Below are 18730 nucleotides of genomic sequence, written 5' to 3' on the forward strand. Positions count from 1 at the left end.
TGTGAGTGTGTGTGTGTGGAGGGAACCAGCTGGTTACCAGTCATCGGTCCTCTGGTGATGATGGGGCTCCAGGTGGAGAAGCCATCGTGGTTCCTCTTAAATAAACTCACTCAAAGCGACAAAATGTTGCATAATTCGTTCAAATCTTTCCTGGAAGTCCCAAAAAAAATCGATGTAGCTCTCAGCTGATTGGCTGATCTGTTGGGAATTGATTGTGTTGGAGATACCTGGTTGATACTTGGCTGCGATGATCCCAATTCATCCACATTACCCAACTGTGTTTGCCAATAGGAGATGTCATTATCTCAAACAAAGGCATTGTCTATCAAAAGGACAACACCTCGCTAACTGCTCGTCATTGACCAGACGGTGTTTTCCATTCGGTCCTGCTGAGACACTTTGCCACTGAGCAGTCAGATCTGGACCTGGAACCAGATCTGGACTGTCCAGAACCCAGAAAAGAAAACAACTCGGACATGTTGCCGTTTTGTGAGACGTCGTGAACATGCAGTCAGTTTTATTCCACTAGGCAAGGCAAGGCAAGGCAAGGCAATTTTATTTGTATAGCCCATTTTTACAAACAGTATTGTCTCAAAGGGCTTTACATGGCATCATAACAACATCCTCTGCCCTTAGACCCTCACATCGACTGAGGAAAAACTCCATAGAAAACCCTTTTAACAGGGAAAAATTGGAGAAACCTCAGGGTGAGCAACAGAGGAGGGATCCCTCACCCAGGACGGACAGACGTGCAATAGATGTTGTTACAGACAAGAAAACAGTTTAGGTCTGGCTGATACTGTAATTTAGTCTGATCCCGGAAAAGACCCAGGCAGACTCCTGTAGCCAGATGATTCGTCGTCCTTTCCACTGTCAGTTCACTCATGTATCAGTTCCTACGTCAGGTTACTGGACAGTTTCCGAGAGTCAAACTCCTGATAGATGTCCAGGGTCAAACCTAAACACCTGAGCTCCTGTCAAAGACAAAAGTAAAAGTCGATGTGCTGAACGATGATGGATAAACATTAGATAAACAAATAATGTTCCTTTTAAATCGAGTTTGACTGAAAGAGGAGCTACATCATTCATTTAAATGAAGGATGATATCATTTGTTTACTTTATTTCCTACATTACCAGAAGCTCTCCGCCCCCTTTGATTAAACAGGCTGCAGAGTGAGAGCCAGTATTGGCTGACACGCCTCTATCAACATAGCAGGTATTGATCTTTAGATGGTACATTAAGGTCAATGGGATTTAAATGAACAGCATATGGTTACATCCACGCTGTTTTGGGATGAGGGGTAGCTTTAAATATATCTATTCATGGTCCATGTTCAGAAAGAGTCACTCAGGTAGGCTACATACAGTTTCAAACTTAATACCATGTCAAAGACTAAAGCTAATCCTTGTTGTGTAATCGAATCCCCTCAGTGAAACGTCACAGGACTGACAATGACACAAAGTTCAGTCTTAGTGAAGTTTCTCTTCAGTAGAGATCTATTAAGGATGGTGGCTCGCCTCCAGGAGTGAGATGGAGTAAATCTCTGTGCAGACATTAACCGTGACCTTTGTCTCTATAATGGCCAGAGACCGAGTCATCCATATCATCATACTGGATGTTCGTCACAGGCTCTGCAAGGTTAAGGTTTCTAAGTGCATCATTCCACAAGGGCGTATTAGGAGTTAGAGTCAGTCTTCTTGATTTACAGTCACATGCTGGACCTGGAGGTCCTGAAGGTCTTAAAGGTCAGTTAGCTTCTACAGCAACAGCTGATCGTCACAAGGGAGTTTAGTTCAAATTCACAAAGACAAAAAAAAATCTTCAAACAAAGGACCAGAACTGTGGTTGAGTGGTGGGGATGGGTAGGTCTAATAATATTATAACATAAAATATATGTAAAATATATGAAATAACATTTCATCAAATATTAAAATATGACTGAAGGATTTTGAAAAATGAATATGCTTCATTTTACAAAATGAAGTAAAAAAGTTATTGACTTTTCATTGTTTTTATTTACGGTGGACAGTGAACCAGTTGACCACCCACCTCAACCAGTCGTATAATAAACCACCTCAACCCGTCAACCGAGCAGCTTTAAAATGTCCTTTTTAGTTTTTCCCCTCTTATAACCATTTTCCAAACCTAGACTAAACTAGAAAAGCTCCATTTGCTAAAATAGAAGTAACTGAAGTCCATCACATCTCACATGTGGACATACTGTAGATTTGAGAAGTCGTAAAAGGAGCTATTTGTAATTTTTGCTAATGCTTTGTAGCTAACCTTAGCATTAGCAGCTGTTGACTTACAAGTCTATAAGACACTTTGTGAGCTCAGCTCAGCATCAAACTTCATTCCTTTATGCACCATTATCTGTCTCCAGAAGTGGAATCAAACACCAATGTTACTCTATTCTCTATCAAACTTTATGTCGATTGAAATTCGCATGCTAGCCAGCTAGCGCTGGCCCGTCTCGTCGACATGTTGTGAACTTTTGTCTTGCACATGCGAGCCAACTATCACCACCATCGCCTCGTAGCAAAAAAATTAACTTACAAAAACCTCTTTAAGGTTTTTATTGATAGCGCTGATGAATAACAATCGTCAAATGTTCATTAAACTTACCTATGTTTTTTGTAAATGTACTTTACTGTTGTAATAATGACCTATGGCTTCACTTTCTGCCCTGTGCTAGGACCAGACCAAAATCTCAGTTAATGCATGAGAAAACATTAACATTATGGTTAATTAAAGCTTCAGGCTGAAATATACTAAATTCAATGGTCATGACAGAAATTCGGACTATGATGCTAGCAAGAGAATTTGCAGAACCAAACATTGTAGGTGACAATGTCAAAGTGTATCCCACAGTTGTCTTATTGTCATGGCAGCAAGCACAGAGTGATGATGGACAGATTGACCAACTAATCATTTTCTGGTGCCTGTGTGTCACTGGTTTGTTTCATGTATAGGCCGGGCTGCGTGGGAAAAATGACATGGAGCCTGCTATCGCACAACAGGGTGGTATGCTTATGTGTTTACGTCAGCATGGAGCCTACTGGCATGAAGCACTGGAGCCAAGGATCTACCCAGGAGACATGAATGATTTTGGTGTCCCATGTTCTCATCACTTGACCAACAGGATAATCTACTGAAGACATGGTGTGTTCCTTTGAGTTTTGTATTATTCAGGGGCTCCTGTTATTTTCAGTATGATGGTCTTATCTGTTCTGTGTGGAGGTGTGGGGAAGACAAAGACTAGTAGAGCTGGCAGCATACTCCAAATAAATCACAGCTGGTGTGTTAACAAAGACTTAAACGAGGAATATGTGCCAGTGTGTCGACCTTTCCTCACCTTTCTTTAATAAATCATCACATTGATTAAACATCTAGAGGCTGTTGTTGACCCCAGACCATCTATCACAGGCCCAGTGGCCATTTTGTGCCAAGTTGTTTCTCAGCTTCAGGCACCTGAATACTCTCCTGCTGTTCATGTGAGCCAACGTCAGAATGCTCTAGATCCAAAATGTCCACACATCGTTGTCGACCATCAACTCTGTTCCCCATGGCCTGTTCACCACCAAAGGTGATAGGAGTTTTATTTTTTCATGTGCATCTTGTTGTTGTTTTTTTTTCCACACATTCCTGCTCTACAGCTCCCCCATGTGGCCTTGGCATCATTTTTAAATGACCAGATTTCCCCTCCGATTCGCAGGGAAGCATACTGGCATTTGCTCACAGTGGCAGCTCCACAGTCTTTGCAAACGTGCCAAATTCCATTTAGTTTGGAGTATACTGCCAGCCGGCGACAGGAAGACAGCGAGAGCGTGAGAGTGTGCTGGGGGAAGAGTGAATCAATGAGTGTGTGAGAGAGAGAGAGCGGGAGATAGAAACTCCAAAACAAAACAGCACCGCTCTCATTGGCAGGACTGGACTTCCCAGCCCAGCACCAAAGCATGATGGAAAAGTACCAGTGTCCACCATGTGTCTGTGTGTGTGTCCGCTGTGGCCAGACAGTGTTTGCACTACAAATACCCTCACAGCTCACATGGCTGATTGATAGATTATTGGAACATGTCTAGCATTTCTGTGTTAGCCTCTACAAACCAACAACCCCCCTCAGGGACTGACTGCCCCCCCTCTGTCCAAGCCCCTCTTTTTAATGGTATTGTTACATCCCACCCATCACATGGAGGACATCAGAGGACACAAGAAAGAGTTTTGACAGAGGTCAAACACTACATTTTTCATAGACACTGTGGTTATTCAAACAGTGGACGCCCCTGATTGTAGAGGATTGTCTGACAGTCACATTCTGTCTACACCACACACGTTTCAGCTACAGCTTTCTGTTTTATTCTGTACCGTACACGAAATAGTTCTGTTTTTGCTGTAAGTAGTATTGATCCTAGACTCCGAGGGGCCCCAGGCAAAGAAGCCCATTGAAACCAAGGCCAAGGTTATCTCTTTGAAACAGTGTTGAAAAGCAACAGCTGTTAATTTGATATTCCTTTTATTCATCACTGGTTGTTAAGGTCTTTGATATTGTTTCCAAAGATCTCCATTTCTGCCTCCCAAAGTCTCTTTTAAATTGGAGACCTCCATAGTATGGTGGATTGAAGGTGTAAATGTAGCTCAAGGGATGCATTTTGAAACTAAAAAGTAGTATTTTGGACAAAGACTTATAAATTGTCATCCAAATACCTCATGATGGGCCCCACTTAGGGAGGTTTAGGGCATCATCAGTGCACTGCATATCGTCTTTATGTGAGGTCTAGGTCAGTTTATAGTTGTTGGTGCAAGATGAGCTAATTTTTGGGGGGTTCCAAAATTTGCCTGGCATACTAATGGTACATCACTGCTTTGAAAGACATCACAGGTGTAGATGGCTGTGAACCATGACAGAAACGTGTTGGCCGTGGACAGGCTGTTTGACTCACTGACTGTTGAACTTCCTCAGTTAAACCACTGGCAGCAGCACTGATCATGCTCCTGTAGCATGTAGCGGTGGCTGGTGTTGCGGCCTGTAGATGTGTGTAGATGATGGGCCGAAAGCTGTGCCTTGATTTGTAAAGGATGCTAGATCTTTAAATAAATGTTGTTTCCAAAACCTCTCTTTATTTTGTCGCTTTTTTGGGGGGCATCAGCAGATCGAAGCAATATGCTTTCAAGTTGCTTTCTAACAATGGACAAATGCGTATCCTTTTGATTTGCATCATGGCCTGAAACAGTTTGGTGAAAGGAGAACCTATCTGTCCTCTCTGTGAACAACCTCACACTGGGTTTTGAGTTTGTTGTCTCTCAGAGTTTTGTGTAGGAGGAATAGTATTTCGATCTATGTGGACGATCTGGCCGAGAGATCATATGACAATCTTTTTGGGTAAAATCCATCCATCCATCCATGGTCTGTACCCTATTTTGTGATTTTATTCTGATAGTCCTGACTGGAAGTCGGTGCTGTCCTCTGTCTTCCTGTTAATGAATTCTGTCACAACAGATCACACTTTCTGTTTGGTGCATAGGGAGTATTAGTTTGGGCAGTGCTGCTGTTTGTTCATGAGCTGATCCTAGGTCTGTAGTTCTGCTGGTGTGGAAATTCACCAGAACTCAACAAGGACTGTCTCCAGCTGTTGTTTAGTTAACATGGTTTTGTTAGTACAGACTTTTAGTAACGCAATCTGTACTGCTAATAGATCATATAGTATGATCGTCCAAGATACCAGATAATCAAATGAACCACCCCCATGCTTTAGCAATGGCCAGGTCAGCCAGAAGCTCCTTATGTGTTTTGTGGTATTTTCCACAGTGACTCTTTTTGCTCAGACAATCATGTCTGATGAAAGCCTCATCACCTGGTTTCTTGAATCTGCCTCAGTCTGGACCTCTGGGACCACATTTGTCACACCTCATGTTATTGTGTGAACACATTCTCCTTCTAATCTTGTACCTGGAGGAAACAACTTTCTTTTTTTCTTGCCACTTTATGCTGATCCAGGCCACCACCTCCTGTGCCAGTGAACTATTCTCTTCCATTGCTCTTCCTCGGGCCCAACCTGCTGCATTGATAACACTTTTTGGTAGATCCTCTCTCTGGGGTTGCACACTCTCTGGGGTCTAGACTTGAGGTACAATCCTTTAATCAGACATTGTTGGGAGTTTTCAGGTCCAGTGGCGATCCTAGTCTTTGCGGGGCCCCAGGCCAAGAGACCTATTGACACCCATCAAAGAGTTCCACCCACATTCAAACGAATGGCATCGACTACAATTTTCAGACATTCCTTGAATGCCTCACATGCCAACAATGGGTAGACACAGCACATATCATCAGGGGCCCCTCTAGGGTGGTTTGGGGCTGCAGCATGGGAGGTTTACGGTGGTTTATAGTTGTCATTGCAACAAATACCAACACAAGGGGCCATTGGGGGCCTTTTTGCCCCTCGGTGCCCCAACATTTGTCATGGACGTGATGGCTGGTCGGTCTTCCATCCCCTTCGATGACTCGGATGAAGCGGCTTCTCAGTACAGTCCTGTTCTTTCCTGTGTCTTTCTTCTTCACAGCTCCCATGTGATTGTAAAATCCTTAAGAATAAAGCTGTCCTCTTTGTCTGTGTGACCATCTGTTAGTTCAGCCCCTGCTGTCCCATTAATCCTCACTCTTTACAACCATCCGTCCCCAGTGGGGCAGATGTGGTCCCTGCGGAGGGGAACCAAATGGTAAGGCTGAAGCTCATGCAGAACAGCCACACTTGATGGTCTTTTAGAAGACTGGCTGTTGTGCTTCAGTGTCCTGGATGGTCACATGAATCAAGACTCTTTTTGTTACGTTTAATTCCTGATGAGGGGTGACCAAGGTCATGCTCTGTGGAGGGTCCTGTAAATGTGATGACCATGTCTTCTGGAGTTACAGGCATTTAAGGGTTTATATGGTGTTGAGCTCATGTTGATTGTCCCGGATTGTGTACTTGTCTTTGAGTTTTACACATCTACTGTCACACACTGTTCAAGATAGGTCAGTAGTTGGAAGGTGGGTCCTCCTTTGGCCTCATCTTTTGGTCAGTTGTCTTGCTTCTGTAGCCACGATCAGTCTTTAGCTTCCTAGACTCTCTGTTGGACATTCTCAGTCAATTCTACATCTGCTGGTGATTATACTTTCACTGACTACATAGTGCCACCCATAAAGGCTGGGTATTGGTTGTACCTGTTTGCCATGAATGTTCAGTTAAGGTGTATCGTTCATGTGATTGCTTCCAGGTAAGGCAGAAGTATTCAGTGGACATTAGGTGTAGACAGCACCGATATGTTGAGGATCAGGACTTCTTGCGAAAGTTGGAAAAGAAAAGATATGATCAGTTGGTGCAACTTGACAATCTGATCAATGCACAGTCCCTCTCACAAGTTGCTGAATATTATCATATATCTTTTTTGTTTTTGTTGTTTCTTTGCATCGCTTCTGGTTTATATTGATTCTTGAGTTGCATGAATAATTTTTGCACAAGCTTGTTTTATTGAGTTTGATCACACTTCCCTGCATCATTTCTTTATGTCTTCAACCTAATCAAAGGCAAAAACTCTGGCACCTGTAACAGACAATAATGATGATACCAGTACATGATAGTACCACGAGAACATCTGAGCACAGTAACAGTAATCTGGCCAACATGGTGGACAAATGATACTGTTTTATTCTCATATTTCTCCATTAGATTTTAGAGATATAATTCTGTGGCGTCTTGTTTAAGCTCTGGACAAATACCCATGTTTGTGATGTGGGGTGGGTATCAGGGAGTATTAGTGTATGGATTAGGGGGGGTGAGGGTATGGATTTACAGGATTTATGGGAAAGACAGAGGGATCAAAAAATAGGTGCCAGTCTTCACTTCCTGTGTCTGTTGTCATCTTTCTGTCTGTTTCTTTCTCTTCAAACTGTCTCTTTGTTTCCGGCTCATCTGGTCCATTTGTCCGTCTTCCTTTCAGTTTTGCTACTTAATCTGCCCAAAACCCCTTTGTTTGATTCCTATTTCGACTGGTTCAGACTGTGATCAATAGTTTAGGGAGAATTGGTGTTCCCTGTGGATTGATTGGTTTTACGGCAGCATTGTGCTTCCTGTCCCTTTCTCATCCATTGCTTCTTCAGGTCCAATCTTGACAATTATAAAAGCTCCCTGATGGGTTCATGCTGGATTCATTGTCTTCAGTTATTGAAACCAAAGACACATCCTTCCCAAACTCTCAGTCCTGACTTCTCAGTCTTCTTCTACTTTCACCCCCAGCCTCTAAATACAGAGCAGGCAGTGTAGAGTAGGCTGTTGTTATGAGTGTGTTGTTGCTGCTGTTGTGATTGGAGATTTGTTATTTTCTTTATATCATTATTTTATTTTATCTGGCAGAGAGATGTTTGACTGTGATGTATCTGATGAAGAGGTTGACCTTGTGTGAAGTGGGCTGACTGGTTTACATTGTTGGAGTGATCAGATGTAAACAGCTGTTATACAAGAAGCTGTATCTCTGAAGCTTGTTGTCGCCTCAAGTCAAATGATGGATTATGTTTCTTGTAACTCCTGAGCTCTCCTAAATCCTGGTTTGACAAAAAGGTGCCTTTATACTGGGGCCAGTCAGGTGTCACTTTTAACTGGTCACTGTTGACTGGTTGAGAGTGGCATCCTGCTCTGAAACACTTGATAAATGCCTTCCATAGTAACCTCTCCTCCACTTTGTATCCCATCAGTTTTGTCGAGATGAAGATTGACACCAGCCTGACTATGCCCCAGCTCCCAGAGTCCCTGTCCCAGGCAGGCCTACAGTTCTCTGTGGCCACTGAGGAGGACTTCGACGATATCATGGCCATGAGCCAGGGCATCTATGGAGGCCTAGACTACTTGCCCACTAGGTACACCACTTGGCTGCAGGAAACCAACCGCACTGTCATACTGGCCCGCAAACAGGGAAAAGTGGTAAGTCCTTTTTAGTTGTGACTACTTGTTCTACTTTAAAGCAGAAGTAAGCGATCCGGTCGTTTTGGCTAACTTCTTGTCAGCCGATGGAGTTGGCAGTCCCCGCCCTCGTCCCTACGTCACCACATTCACGTGCATCCCTTGGCTGCACACACAGAGAGGACCGCCCTTTTATGCCGTTCTCTCTCCTCATTGGATAAAGGTTGTAGGATACAAGGAAAGTTTTCTCCTCGGCTTACAGCAGAGCAGAGTGACTGACAGACCCGTGTTTCAGACCAAACACTCTATATAAGTGATTGCTGTTGGAAGATATAACTAATTAAGACTTATATTAACACAAACATTCCGCTTACTTCTGCTTTAATCTTACATTTAGTCACTGAATTTCAAATTGTACTCCCTACTCTCTGTGTTTGAGCTTGAAGAGTTTAGATGAAGTTTGGTACTTTATCGCCCAGTGATGTCATTGGTAATGTTTTGTCTTCCTTCTTCCTCTGTGACGCTCGACAGATTGCTCTGGAGTCGGTGTGTGTGATTGACGATGGGGACACCATGCTGGTGGAAGGCCTCCGTGTTGCTCCTCAAGAAAGGGGGAAGGGCGTGGCAGGAGTTCTGCTGCGTTTTTGCGCCGAACTGGTCAAAGCCAAGTACCCAGAGATTAAAGTAGCCCGCCTGACCCGTGACGATCAGCTCGGACCCAAGGACTTCCAGAAGTACCGTATCATAACCAAGCAGGTATGAGCCAGAAATGAGTATTAAAACCTCTGTCTTTGTCTTGTGCAGTCACGGTCAGTTCACACGCTGGCTCTCCTCTACAGGGCATACTGCTGGTGCGCTTCAGAGCTGAAGATCTCAAGCTCCGTCTGTCTGAGCTCGGTCTGGGTGGAGACAACCAATCCTCTGTGTCCACCTCTAACTCTGCTCCTGTGCGTCTCGACCATACAGCTATCCACCGGCTGTATCTGGCCACCGACCTGATGCAGGGAGTCCTTCCTAACTCCACCATCATTCAGGACTGGCAGCCATTCAAGCCGCTGGTCAGTAACATGGCCATCTTACTGAAGAAGGACATCGACTGGATGGTAGACGATGGGATCAACCCCACCGTGGCCAGCCTCTGTACCTTCCCTTTTAGGGTTCCCATTGGAGATGACTGGTAATTGATTGTTCTTTACTTTACTCATAATGTTGAATAGATGCTGCTGGTTAAGTCAGATACAGCTACTGTCCATAAATAAGTATATGGGCAGCAATATCTTCTGAGGGTACCGATGGCTTTAAAGGGATAGTTCACCCAAAATTCAAATTTCACTCATTATCTACTCACCCTCATGTCAACTAAGGGCTGGCAGAAGTTTCAGAGTCCTCCGTGCCTTCTCGGAGTTACACCGGGGCTCCGTGCAGCACTGCATGTCCATATGACGGTTGAGAATGGGGCTCACTTGTCTTCGTCCAAAGAGACACACCAAAAAACATCCAAATACCTCCATAGTGCTCGTCTGTAATGTCCCTCTTGTATTGAAGCCCCAACTTGAGAAATTGTTCAGAAAAAAATTTGCGTCGCGGCCGTTCCCGCTGTAAATCAGGGAAGGCACGGAGGACTCTGAAACTTCTCCCAGCCCTTAGTCGACATGAGGGTGAGTAGATAATGAGTGAAATTTTAATTTTGGGTGAACTATCCCTTTAAGATATCCATGACATTTAAAGTAGAAGTTGCTCATTTTCCGAATGATGTGTTTGACGCACTGTTTTTGAACTAGGTATTACCTGAATATTGACATGTTCGGTAAAGACATCAACCTGGTTCGGCAGCAGTTCTTGTGCCACCTGCAACGCCACACCGCCACTCTGAAGGGTCACGTGATGTGCCAGATGTTCCTGGACCCGCCGCTGTGGAAGCCCATGTCCGACTTCTGCCGCAACATCCTGAGCGTGGAGCTGGTGAAGGAGTACACCGAGCAGTGCGTGGTCGAGTCGGACCTCGCCTAGTTACAGAATGAAGGTGAATGGAGGGGGAGTGGAAGACGAAGAAACCAGAGAGGAACGAAGACGAGGGTCTAGACAACAATGAATGGACGCAACTCAATTACGCTTAAGCAGAAAAACACAACCCCTCTGTACTGAGACAGAAACTGACCAACAAACAAAATGTTGTTCCTACAAAACTAAACATCTAAGAAGGCAGTGAGGTCGACAAACAAATACAGAGCGTGAACATAAAACCACAAACACATCATCACATAATCTTCTACAACAGGTCTAAATCCAATTGGTATCAACCATTGCAACATTTAAGTACATTTTAGCATTGAGGCTTTAGTTTGTAGTCTATAGTAGAATAGTTGAAACAATTTTTAGGTCAAGATCTAATTTTGGACTGGATCCAAAATTTAATCATGGGAGAAAAAAAACCTCAGTCCCAAAGATCACAATTTTATTTTGAAAAAAATAAGAAGAAAAAAATCTAGAAAGAGCCTAAGAACAGTCAAACCCAGCTGATCAGACCCGGACTCTAAACTGGGTTAAATTCAGTTGAAGGTCCAAAACAACAACACTACAAACTACAGCCTTAAGAACGACATTTTATTAACTTGTGTTTTTGATTTTATGTTCACCTCCGTGTATTCAGAGCGATGAGCCTGGGGAAGCTTTCTCACACGGTAGCAGTAAACAAGCAAACAAACAAAACCCTAAACCAGTCCACATGCAAATGATATTCTCTGAGGGAAATATTTAAAAAGCCTTCAGGCCATCTTGAATCTTTCATCTCAGTTCTTTCTGTAAATATGAAACTTCTAAATATGTACACAAGCTGAGTTGGATGACTAAAATCTGCACAACTCTGAGGGCACTTTATAAAACTACACAGACCAGGTTGTGTCGACGTTAGAACGAAGAAGAAAAGGAATAGTTCAGGATCAAATAGGGGTAACGCACGGGTGCCGTCACTGTGCATCTGTTAACTAGCATGACTTTAGAACAGCAACAAATCTCTGCAGAAACAACAAACAAAGCCTGTTAGTGACATGAACATGCTCAGTCTTTTCAGTTTACCCTTCGTTATGGTAATGGTCATGGTTACGTCTTAGCTTTTTGTCTTTTTCTTTTTTCTTTTTTTTACTGTTATTATTATTCTTGTTAAGTTACTAATTTAAAGTTTTACTTAAATGCTGCAATAAAATGTTAACAGAGACGATTAACTCCTGAAGCTGGTATAGGTTTAATCTAGGCTTAGTTCTGTAAATTGCTAGCATAAAGCCAAACAAGAAGCTAATGCTTGAACACGTCTAACAGCCTACTGCAGTTTACTAACGGCTTCAGCTAACGCAGGGAAAACGAGTAGGGCGACAATAGCTGTGTTAGAATTAACAGAAGTTTAATGTATATTTAATCATCACTAATATTAGCAGGCTAAATAATAGTGTTCCCTCTGTGAGTATTACAAGAGCTGTGTTAAGAGAAGGTTCAGCCATGTTAGAGCAAACTAACCTGTAGTTCATAGAAGATGATCGGTCATTTTACACCGTGGCCATGGAAAAAGCTCATTCTGCACAACATTTGTTTGAGATGTTGATCCACCACGAGTCTCCAAAACAGCTTCAGGGCTGGAGGGATCATGATGATGATGACGACGATGATGATGAATCCAGTTCCAGAGTTGAGATCTGGAGACTGTGAAGGTCATAGCAAGTGATTCATGTCATTTTCATGCCCATCAGACAATTCAGTGAATCCTCGTTTGTCTGTTTACTTATTAATGTTTTCCTTTAATTTATCTTCTGTCTTGAAGAAACAATTTTTTTTTCTTTTTGGCCACATTGACTGTGTGGCTTTAGGGATCTAGGGATTGAAATATCATCAAAACTACATACTGTAAATAGTTATTAATATCCAATTATTATTAATAACTATGGGCATGACATTTCATCCAGGCATTCATGATACCCAGAGTATATACCCTACGTTTCATAGTGCCACCAGTAGTTAGAAGTTTCTGGTTAAACTTATTCATGTTCAACTCATGGTATACTGCGATAACACTGGTCAACCTGTGTCCTTTAACCCAGTATCACCATGAGGTAAATGTTTCAGTTTGTCTTATACTTTGGTTTAAGACCAAATACCTGCAAAACTAATGACATTCCCATTTTTAGCGCTAATTAGCAAATGTTAGCATTTAGCTCAAAGCTCTGTGCCTAAGCGCAGCCTTGCGAAGCTGCTAACAAACACTGCTGTAGATTTGCTTCTTTGGTCGGTGGCTGCGGTATAAGCACGAAACCAGACACTGATGTCTCCATATTGAAAAACCAACGTCCACCTGTAGTCCACCATCGCCTACATATTCGGCCTCTATCAGAGCATTTCCAAAATGTTTCGTTTTTGGATTGTTCTCTTGCGCATAATTACTGCTGTGACATCAATACGACATCATAGGAGCATCCACAGTGCTGCGCAGACACTCTTTACACTCTCCCTTTAAATGTCCATGTAGAGTGTGTACCACAGGACGATAAGTCCGAGACAAACCCACAAAAAGTCTTTAGTTTGTAGAGATTGATTTGACCTTCACGCTGCCTTGATTGGCTTTTATCTTTACCCGATCACCTTCTTCTTCTGGTATGCAATTTTCTAGGAGTGAGGATGACTGGACTATGACTTATTTTCTTTGAAGATCAACTATGAGTCAATCTTGAAAAGTCCAACAATATAAGAGTAGAAATGATTAAAGCAACATCCTTTTTTTGGTTAATTTTTAGACCGGCCAACAATCCTCAACCAGGGAACCTACATGTAAATGAAGAGGAGGCCATTTTTACCCTATTCGTTTCTAACCAAAGAAAGTCACCACTCATCTAAAGTGATGCCCTATTATTTGCTGCCTTGAGTGAAGGTGAACTTATGCAAGGCTGGAGAGGCCATGGGTGTAATTATGTACACATGCTGTTCTCACTGGATCACAATTCTCTTATCTTGGCAGAACATAACCCAAACTGTGTTCTCATGATCCTGGTCCTTATACTGGTACTGAACCTTCCTTGAGGTTTCTTGTCACAACAACATTATAGTAGAACATTTGCATAACTGCTGCTATCGTACCAACCTACTCGCCGATCCCACCTTTAGTCGTACCCTTGGTTGTAAACAAGACCCCAACAAGACGTTTGGGGTTGTTGGCAGCTATATACTCACTCCCAACTCTCAGTTATTATGAATTCACCACTTTTACTTCCACGATCATGAGAAGTCACTTTGGTTTGTGTCGAGTTTGTGATCACGAGAAGGCAAAGCTTGTTCAAAAACAACAAAAACAGCAGAAAACGATCTTACCCCCGACCCATGCGCAACCTCTGAATGAAAACGATGTCTAGGAAGATGAAGATTTTTAAAAGCCTTTGTCCAGTGATGAAGAAATGTATATGCAGCCCCTCCACACCCCCAGATGACACACACTACCGTTTATAGAATAGTCAAGTCTAACTAGTTGGGTGATCTTTGTACAATTAGCTTGATATTTTCCTCACAATCAAATACGCCCTCTGTTGAGTTTAACCCTAAACCTGAGACACCGAGTCGGTCGTCCACACTGTTTGTTAACTATACTCATTAACTTATTTTTGTTGTTTTGTCATAATAACATGTGATCCATGTAAATATTGTACATTGTGCTCAACGGCTACTGGAGCTTGTGTGATGCCAGAATGAAGAATTAATGTTAACACTTGAATGGTCGAAAAAAAAAAAAAAAAACCCAGACGAGAGCTTCAAATAACAGTGGCCAGTTGTGAATTTATCTCACGAAACTTGTCAACCTTTCATTGATCGTTCTACGTTTTCTTTTTCTTTTTTTTTTTAAAGAAATAAAACTTTCTACTTGCGATGTTCACTCAATGTGCTCTGGTGCAGCGTCTCGTCATGGCACAGGTCTTTGCTTTTCTTTTTTCCATTAAACTCAGGTCAAAAGATTTCTGGCCATTTTCTCTGTAAAGGCTTTTTCTTACCATCAATCAATCGAACTCGCTTTGTCATTGATCCGGAGGCCTCAGTATGATTTAAATGAAGTAGGTTGTGCAACATTTTGTCCAACATCATTGAGATCTTCTACCTGAATGACCATCAATTAAAAAGATTGTAGAATAATTAACAAACACATCGTTCCAAGAGCAGTGTACCTACCATTATCATCATGGGTACAATGGTTAATGGTTGGGTTCAGATTGAAACTAAATACTTTCTCAACTTGGGACAATCGTTGTTAACCATGGTTACAATAAAATTGATAATATAGACTAATTTTTTAGTCTATATTCTTCTTCACAACTCTTTTTCGTTTGCTCTTGTCGTAACTACTACGACCACTAGACGTCATCTAGCAACACAACCTAACTATGGGTCATAATAACCTGCGCACGGTACTTTGTTTAAGCATACTGAGGCCTTAAGGGTCAGTTTCAATAATCAGCCAATTAAAATAATTTCAATCGGACATTTTAAGTGTCAGCTGCTTCACCAAAAAAAAAAGACCTGACCGAATCTTAACTATATGCAAAAAGCAAAGTGTTTGTATTTTACAGCCTGTCAGCAGAAAGGGAGACTTGTCGTCTCCACCGGTGTGTGCAGATTAATGATAATCCTCTGTCTCCTCCATCTGTCTAAATCTCTGACATCTCACTTTACTACAACAAGACTTTTCATTTTAGGTTATTCAGATTGGACCCAGTCATCATCACATGAGACAGAAAGCATCTTCTGGATGCTTTTATTTTGACATTCCAAACTATTTTACATTAAGATGCAAATTGTTTCTGAGCTTTTAGTTCCCCTTACCAGTGTTTTTGTTGATAATTCCCTTGGACACCAAAGGGAAAGAGGTTTTTAGAAATGTCTGTGGTTCATAATGTTCAATGATGAACTAATATTACTAATTTTGAATTTGATCAAAACCATGTTTACATGCATTTTACATACATTTTCAGTACATTTTCACATTTTAAATGGTTTAAATTGCAACTAATGGCTTTATTAATGCTAATAAATCATTTCTTGATAGATAAGATGAGATAAAAGATAATTGGAACAATGTTCATTTGGTTTTGTATGGCAGCTGAATACAGCCCTTAGGTTATAAGACTGGGATTATCATTTTTTAATGCCATATTTAAATTTAATAGGTTTATTCTTTTTAATAATTAATGTCTAAATGTGCTTTTTAGGTCAGTAAAATGTACATTTGGTTTACAATATTCAGGGAAATACATTCTGTGCAGGAATATTGTGTTTGGAGGTGGATCGGGCACACCGGGACAAATCCCGGTGAGTCATCAAAAAAAGAAAAGAAAAATCCATTAATCCCTAACCCTCAGCAGCTTTACCTTTAAATCTGGTTATGGTTATTGTCCAACTGATGACGACAGTTAAATATCTGTACAACACAACACACAGACGTCACAGGAACTTTAAGGTCTACTGAGGTTTATTTACTAGAACTAGGGAGTGGGTATGGTTTAAAGAAAACAGAAAGACTTTGACTTTGAGGTTTTTAATCCTTTGATATCATAGTTGATAATCCAGAAGTCTTTTCTACAAACGGTTTATTGAGCATTAACAAAAGCCATTGGTTACAACATCACGGCACCATTGTGCACTAAAGTAACATTAGAACAGGTTTATGGTGCTGTACAGTTTGTATACATAAATAAACAGGGACACCTTCACAGAGGATGTGTTTGATAATGAGGAAAATAATTAAAAAAAAGACAAAAATTAGATTTTAAAATTAAAATCTTTAAAGATTGGCCCAACAGTGCCCCCGTAGCCCCCACGTGGTGTGTGTTTAAAGGGAAACTCAGAGATGTGCCAAATTTCACCATGAATGAAAAAACTAGCTTCGTCAATTAGCTTGAAAAACGATCAGATTTTTTTAAAGTATCGATTATGAGTTCAACGTGTAGCACAGAGACTGAGGTCAGACGTGATGTCATCAGTGGTTGAATGTGACACTGGACGTTTTTTTTATTTTAATTATTATTATTATTATTTGGTTATTTATAGCACTTTGTTTCAAACATGTGATGATGGTATACTTTGTATACAGGTGAATAAAATGCTAACACATTGTGCTGCAAACCCTCCTACAGGGTTACGTATTATATTAATGTATGTTTTATGACTTACTGTACAAGCCATTGAGTTAGTGGGTAAAGCAGCATGCACTTTAGTTGTCTTTGGCAATAATAGATAATGCTCCTATCTACTTGTACAGTAGCATCGACTTCAGTGGAAAACAAATTGTTGTTGTCCAGAAACAATCACACAGCTCCATGTGAGAGAAGCTTTTCTCTGTCACTGTGTTTCTCCAGTGCTGAACCATCTCACAGACGACATGTAAAGATGTTTGTACATTCGTATACAGCCGTAAACTGAAATGAAAACTATATTTTATTGTCCGAGAGCAGACTAACAACTATAAGATTAACACACTCGAGAGAGACCTTGAAATGGCTGCGTTCTGAAAGGGTTAGCTAAGTCGAGAGATGAAAAACAAAAATTGAAAAAAAAAAATAATAATAATAATAACGTACATTTAGTAAACTAGTTTGTAAGTAGTTAACTTAATGTGAGTAATTCCATTTTGTGAGACCTCATACTTTTACATTTCAGAGGGAAATATTGTCCTTTTTACTCCACTTCATGAACCTTAAAGCTGTAGTAACTTTCAAGAACTAACGTTGTTACATGCAAAATATAAATAAGACGCACGGCCGGAGTTTGAACCGGCCGGTGTGGTGTTAGAAATGTGTAAGCTGCAAAGATCATTTTATTTTAATATATGCACTCAGTGATGCAAAACCTTCTTCTCTGTACATTAAATCTCTCTCTGTGCTCGATTTGTAGTGACTGCTTTATCATGGCTTGATAGGTGATGCCTTGGACCCCCAGGAAGAGGCGGGGGGGTACATGAACAAACCTGACTCATTTGTTGTGTTTTAAGTAAAGACAAGCAACGAGTCTGTGTTTTCCTTTCATATTATTATTTTCCCCTTTGTAAAGTGACCTCTTATTTTCTTACTTAGTTAAACACATCAGCTACACAGCTGGAACCAGAGCGTAAAACACACGACAGCTAGCTTCGGTCCGAAACGGCCGACAGACAGATGACCAGGGTCTCCAGCTGTATCTCAGGTAACAGACAGCTCCAGCACAAAATGTAAAACTACAATTTATTATTTTTTACGTTACATGTTTATGAATCGTTGATTGTACATAAAGATGGAAAACATCACAAGTGAAACCCAAACATCTTAAACCGGCTGCAGTAGCTACAGATCATAAGCCCCGCCCCTTTTTGGTAGCGGATGGGACGTTAGCTAAACCAGAAAACGCATCAAATTCATTTTTTAAAATCTTTTTTTTAATTAAATGGGAAAAAAAATGGTGCGTGATGTTGTGATTAACAATTTAGTTTTTAACAACTTTGGCGGGAAAACTCAAGTTTGATCACAACTGCACAGATGCCACCATTTCAAGATGGCCACCCTGATGTCCCCATGAATGTTTTGGTTTCGTCCATCTTTATTAACAGTCATTTGTATAAAACAACAAACAAACAAACAGGATACAACATGTGAGAACAACATCAGAGAGCTTTTTTATAGAGGTGTTGGTGTATTTTTGCCCCCTGCTTTAATGCTAAGCTAAGCTAACCGTGTCGCGACTCCAGCTCTGTCCTCAAGAGTATCCCAAAGTTCAATCAATAACTCAGTCGATAGATAATAAATC

At 41.3% G+C, this 18730-nt stretch overlaps 1 protein-coding gene across 1 annotated transcript; it reads left to right on the forward strand.

The window, feature by feature from the left end:
- Positions 1-2835: 2835 nt before the first annotated feature.
- On the forward strand, positions 2836-14010 carry nat16 (N-acetyltransferase 16). The gene is made up of 5 exons (XM_085759527.1): positions 2836-3164; positions 8728-8953; positions 9464-9688; positions 9772-10109; positions 10714-14010. The coding sequence occupies exons 1-5, from the start codon at positions 3121-3123 to the stop codon at positions 10940-10942; spliced, it is 1062 nt and encodes a 353-aa protein (XP_085615653.1). The 5' UTR covers positions 2836-3120; the 3' UTR covers positions 10943-14010.
- The last annotated feature ends 4720 nt before the right edge of the window (positions 14011-18730 follow it).

This window comes from Trachurus japonicus, chromosome 18, assembly GCF_045865225.1.
Source record: "Trachurus japonicus isolate A0001 chromosome 18, Traja_1.0".
NCBI lineage: Eukaryota > Metazoa > Chordata > Actinopteri > Carangiformes > Carangidae > Trachurus > Trachurus japonicus.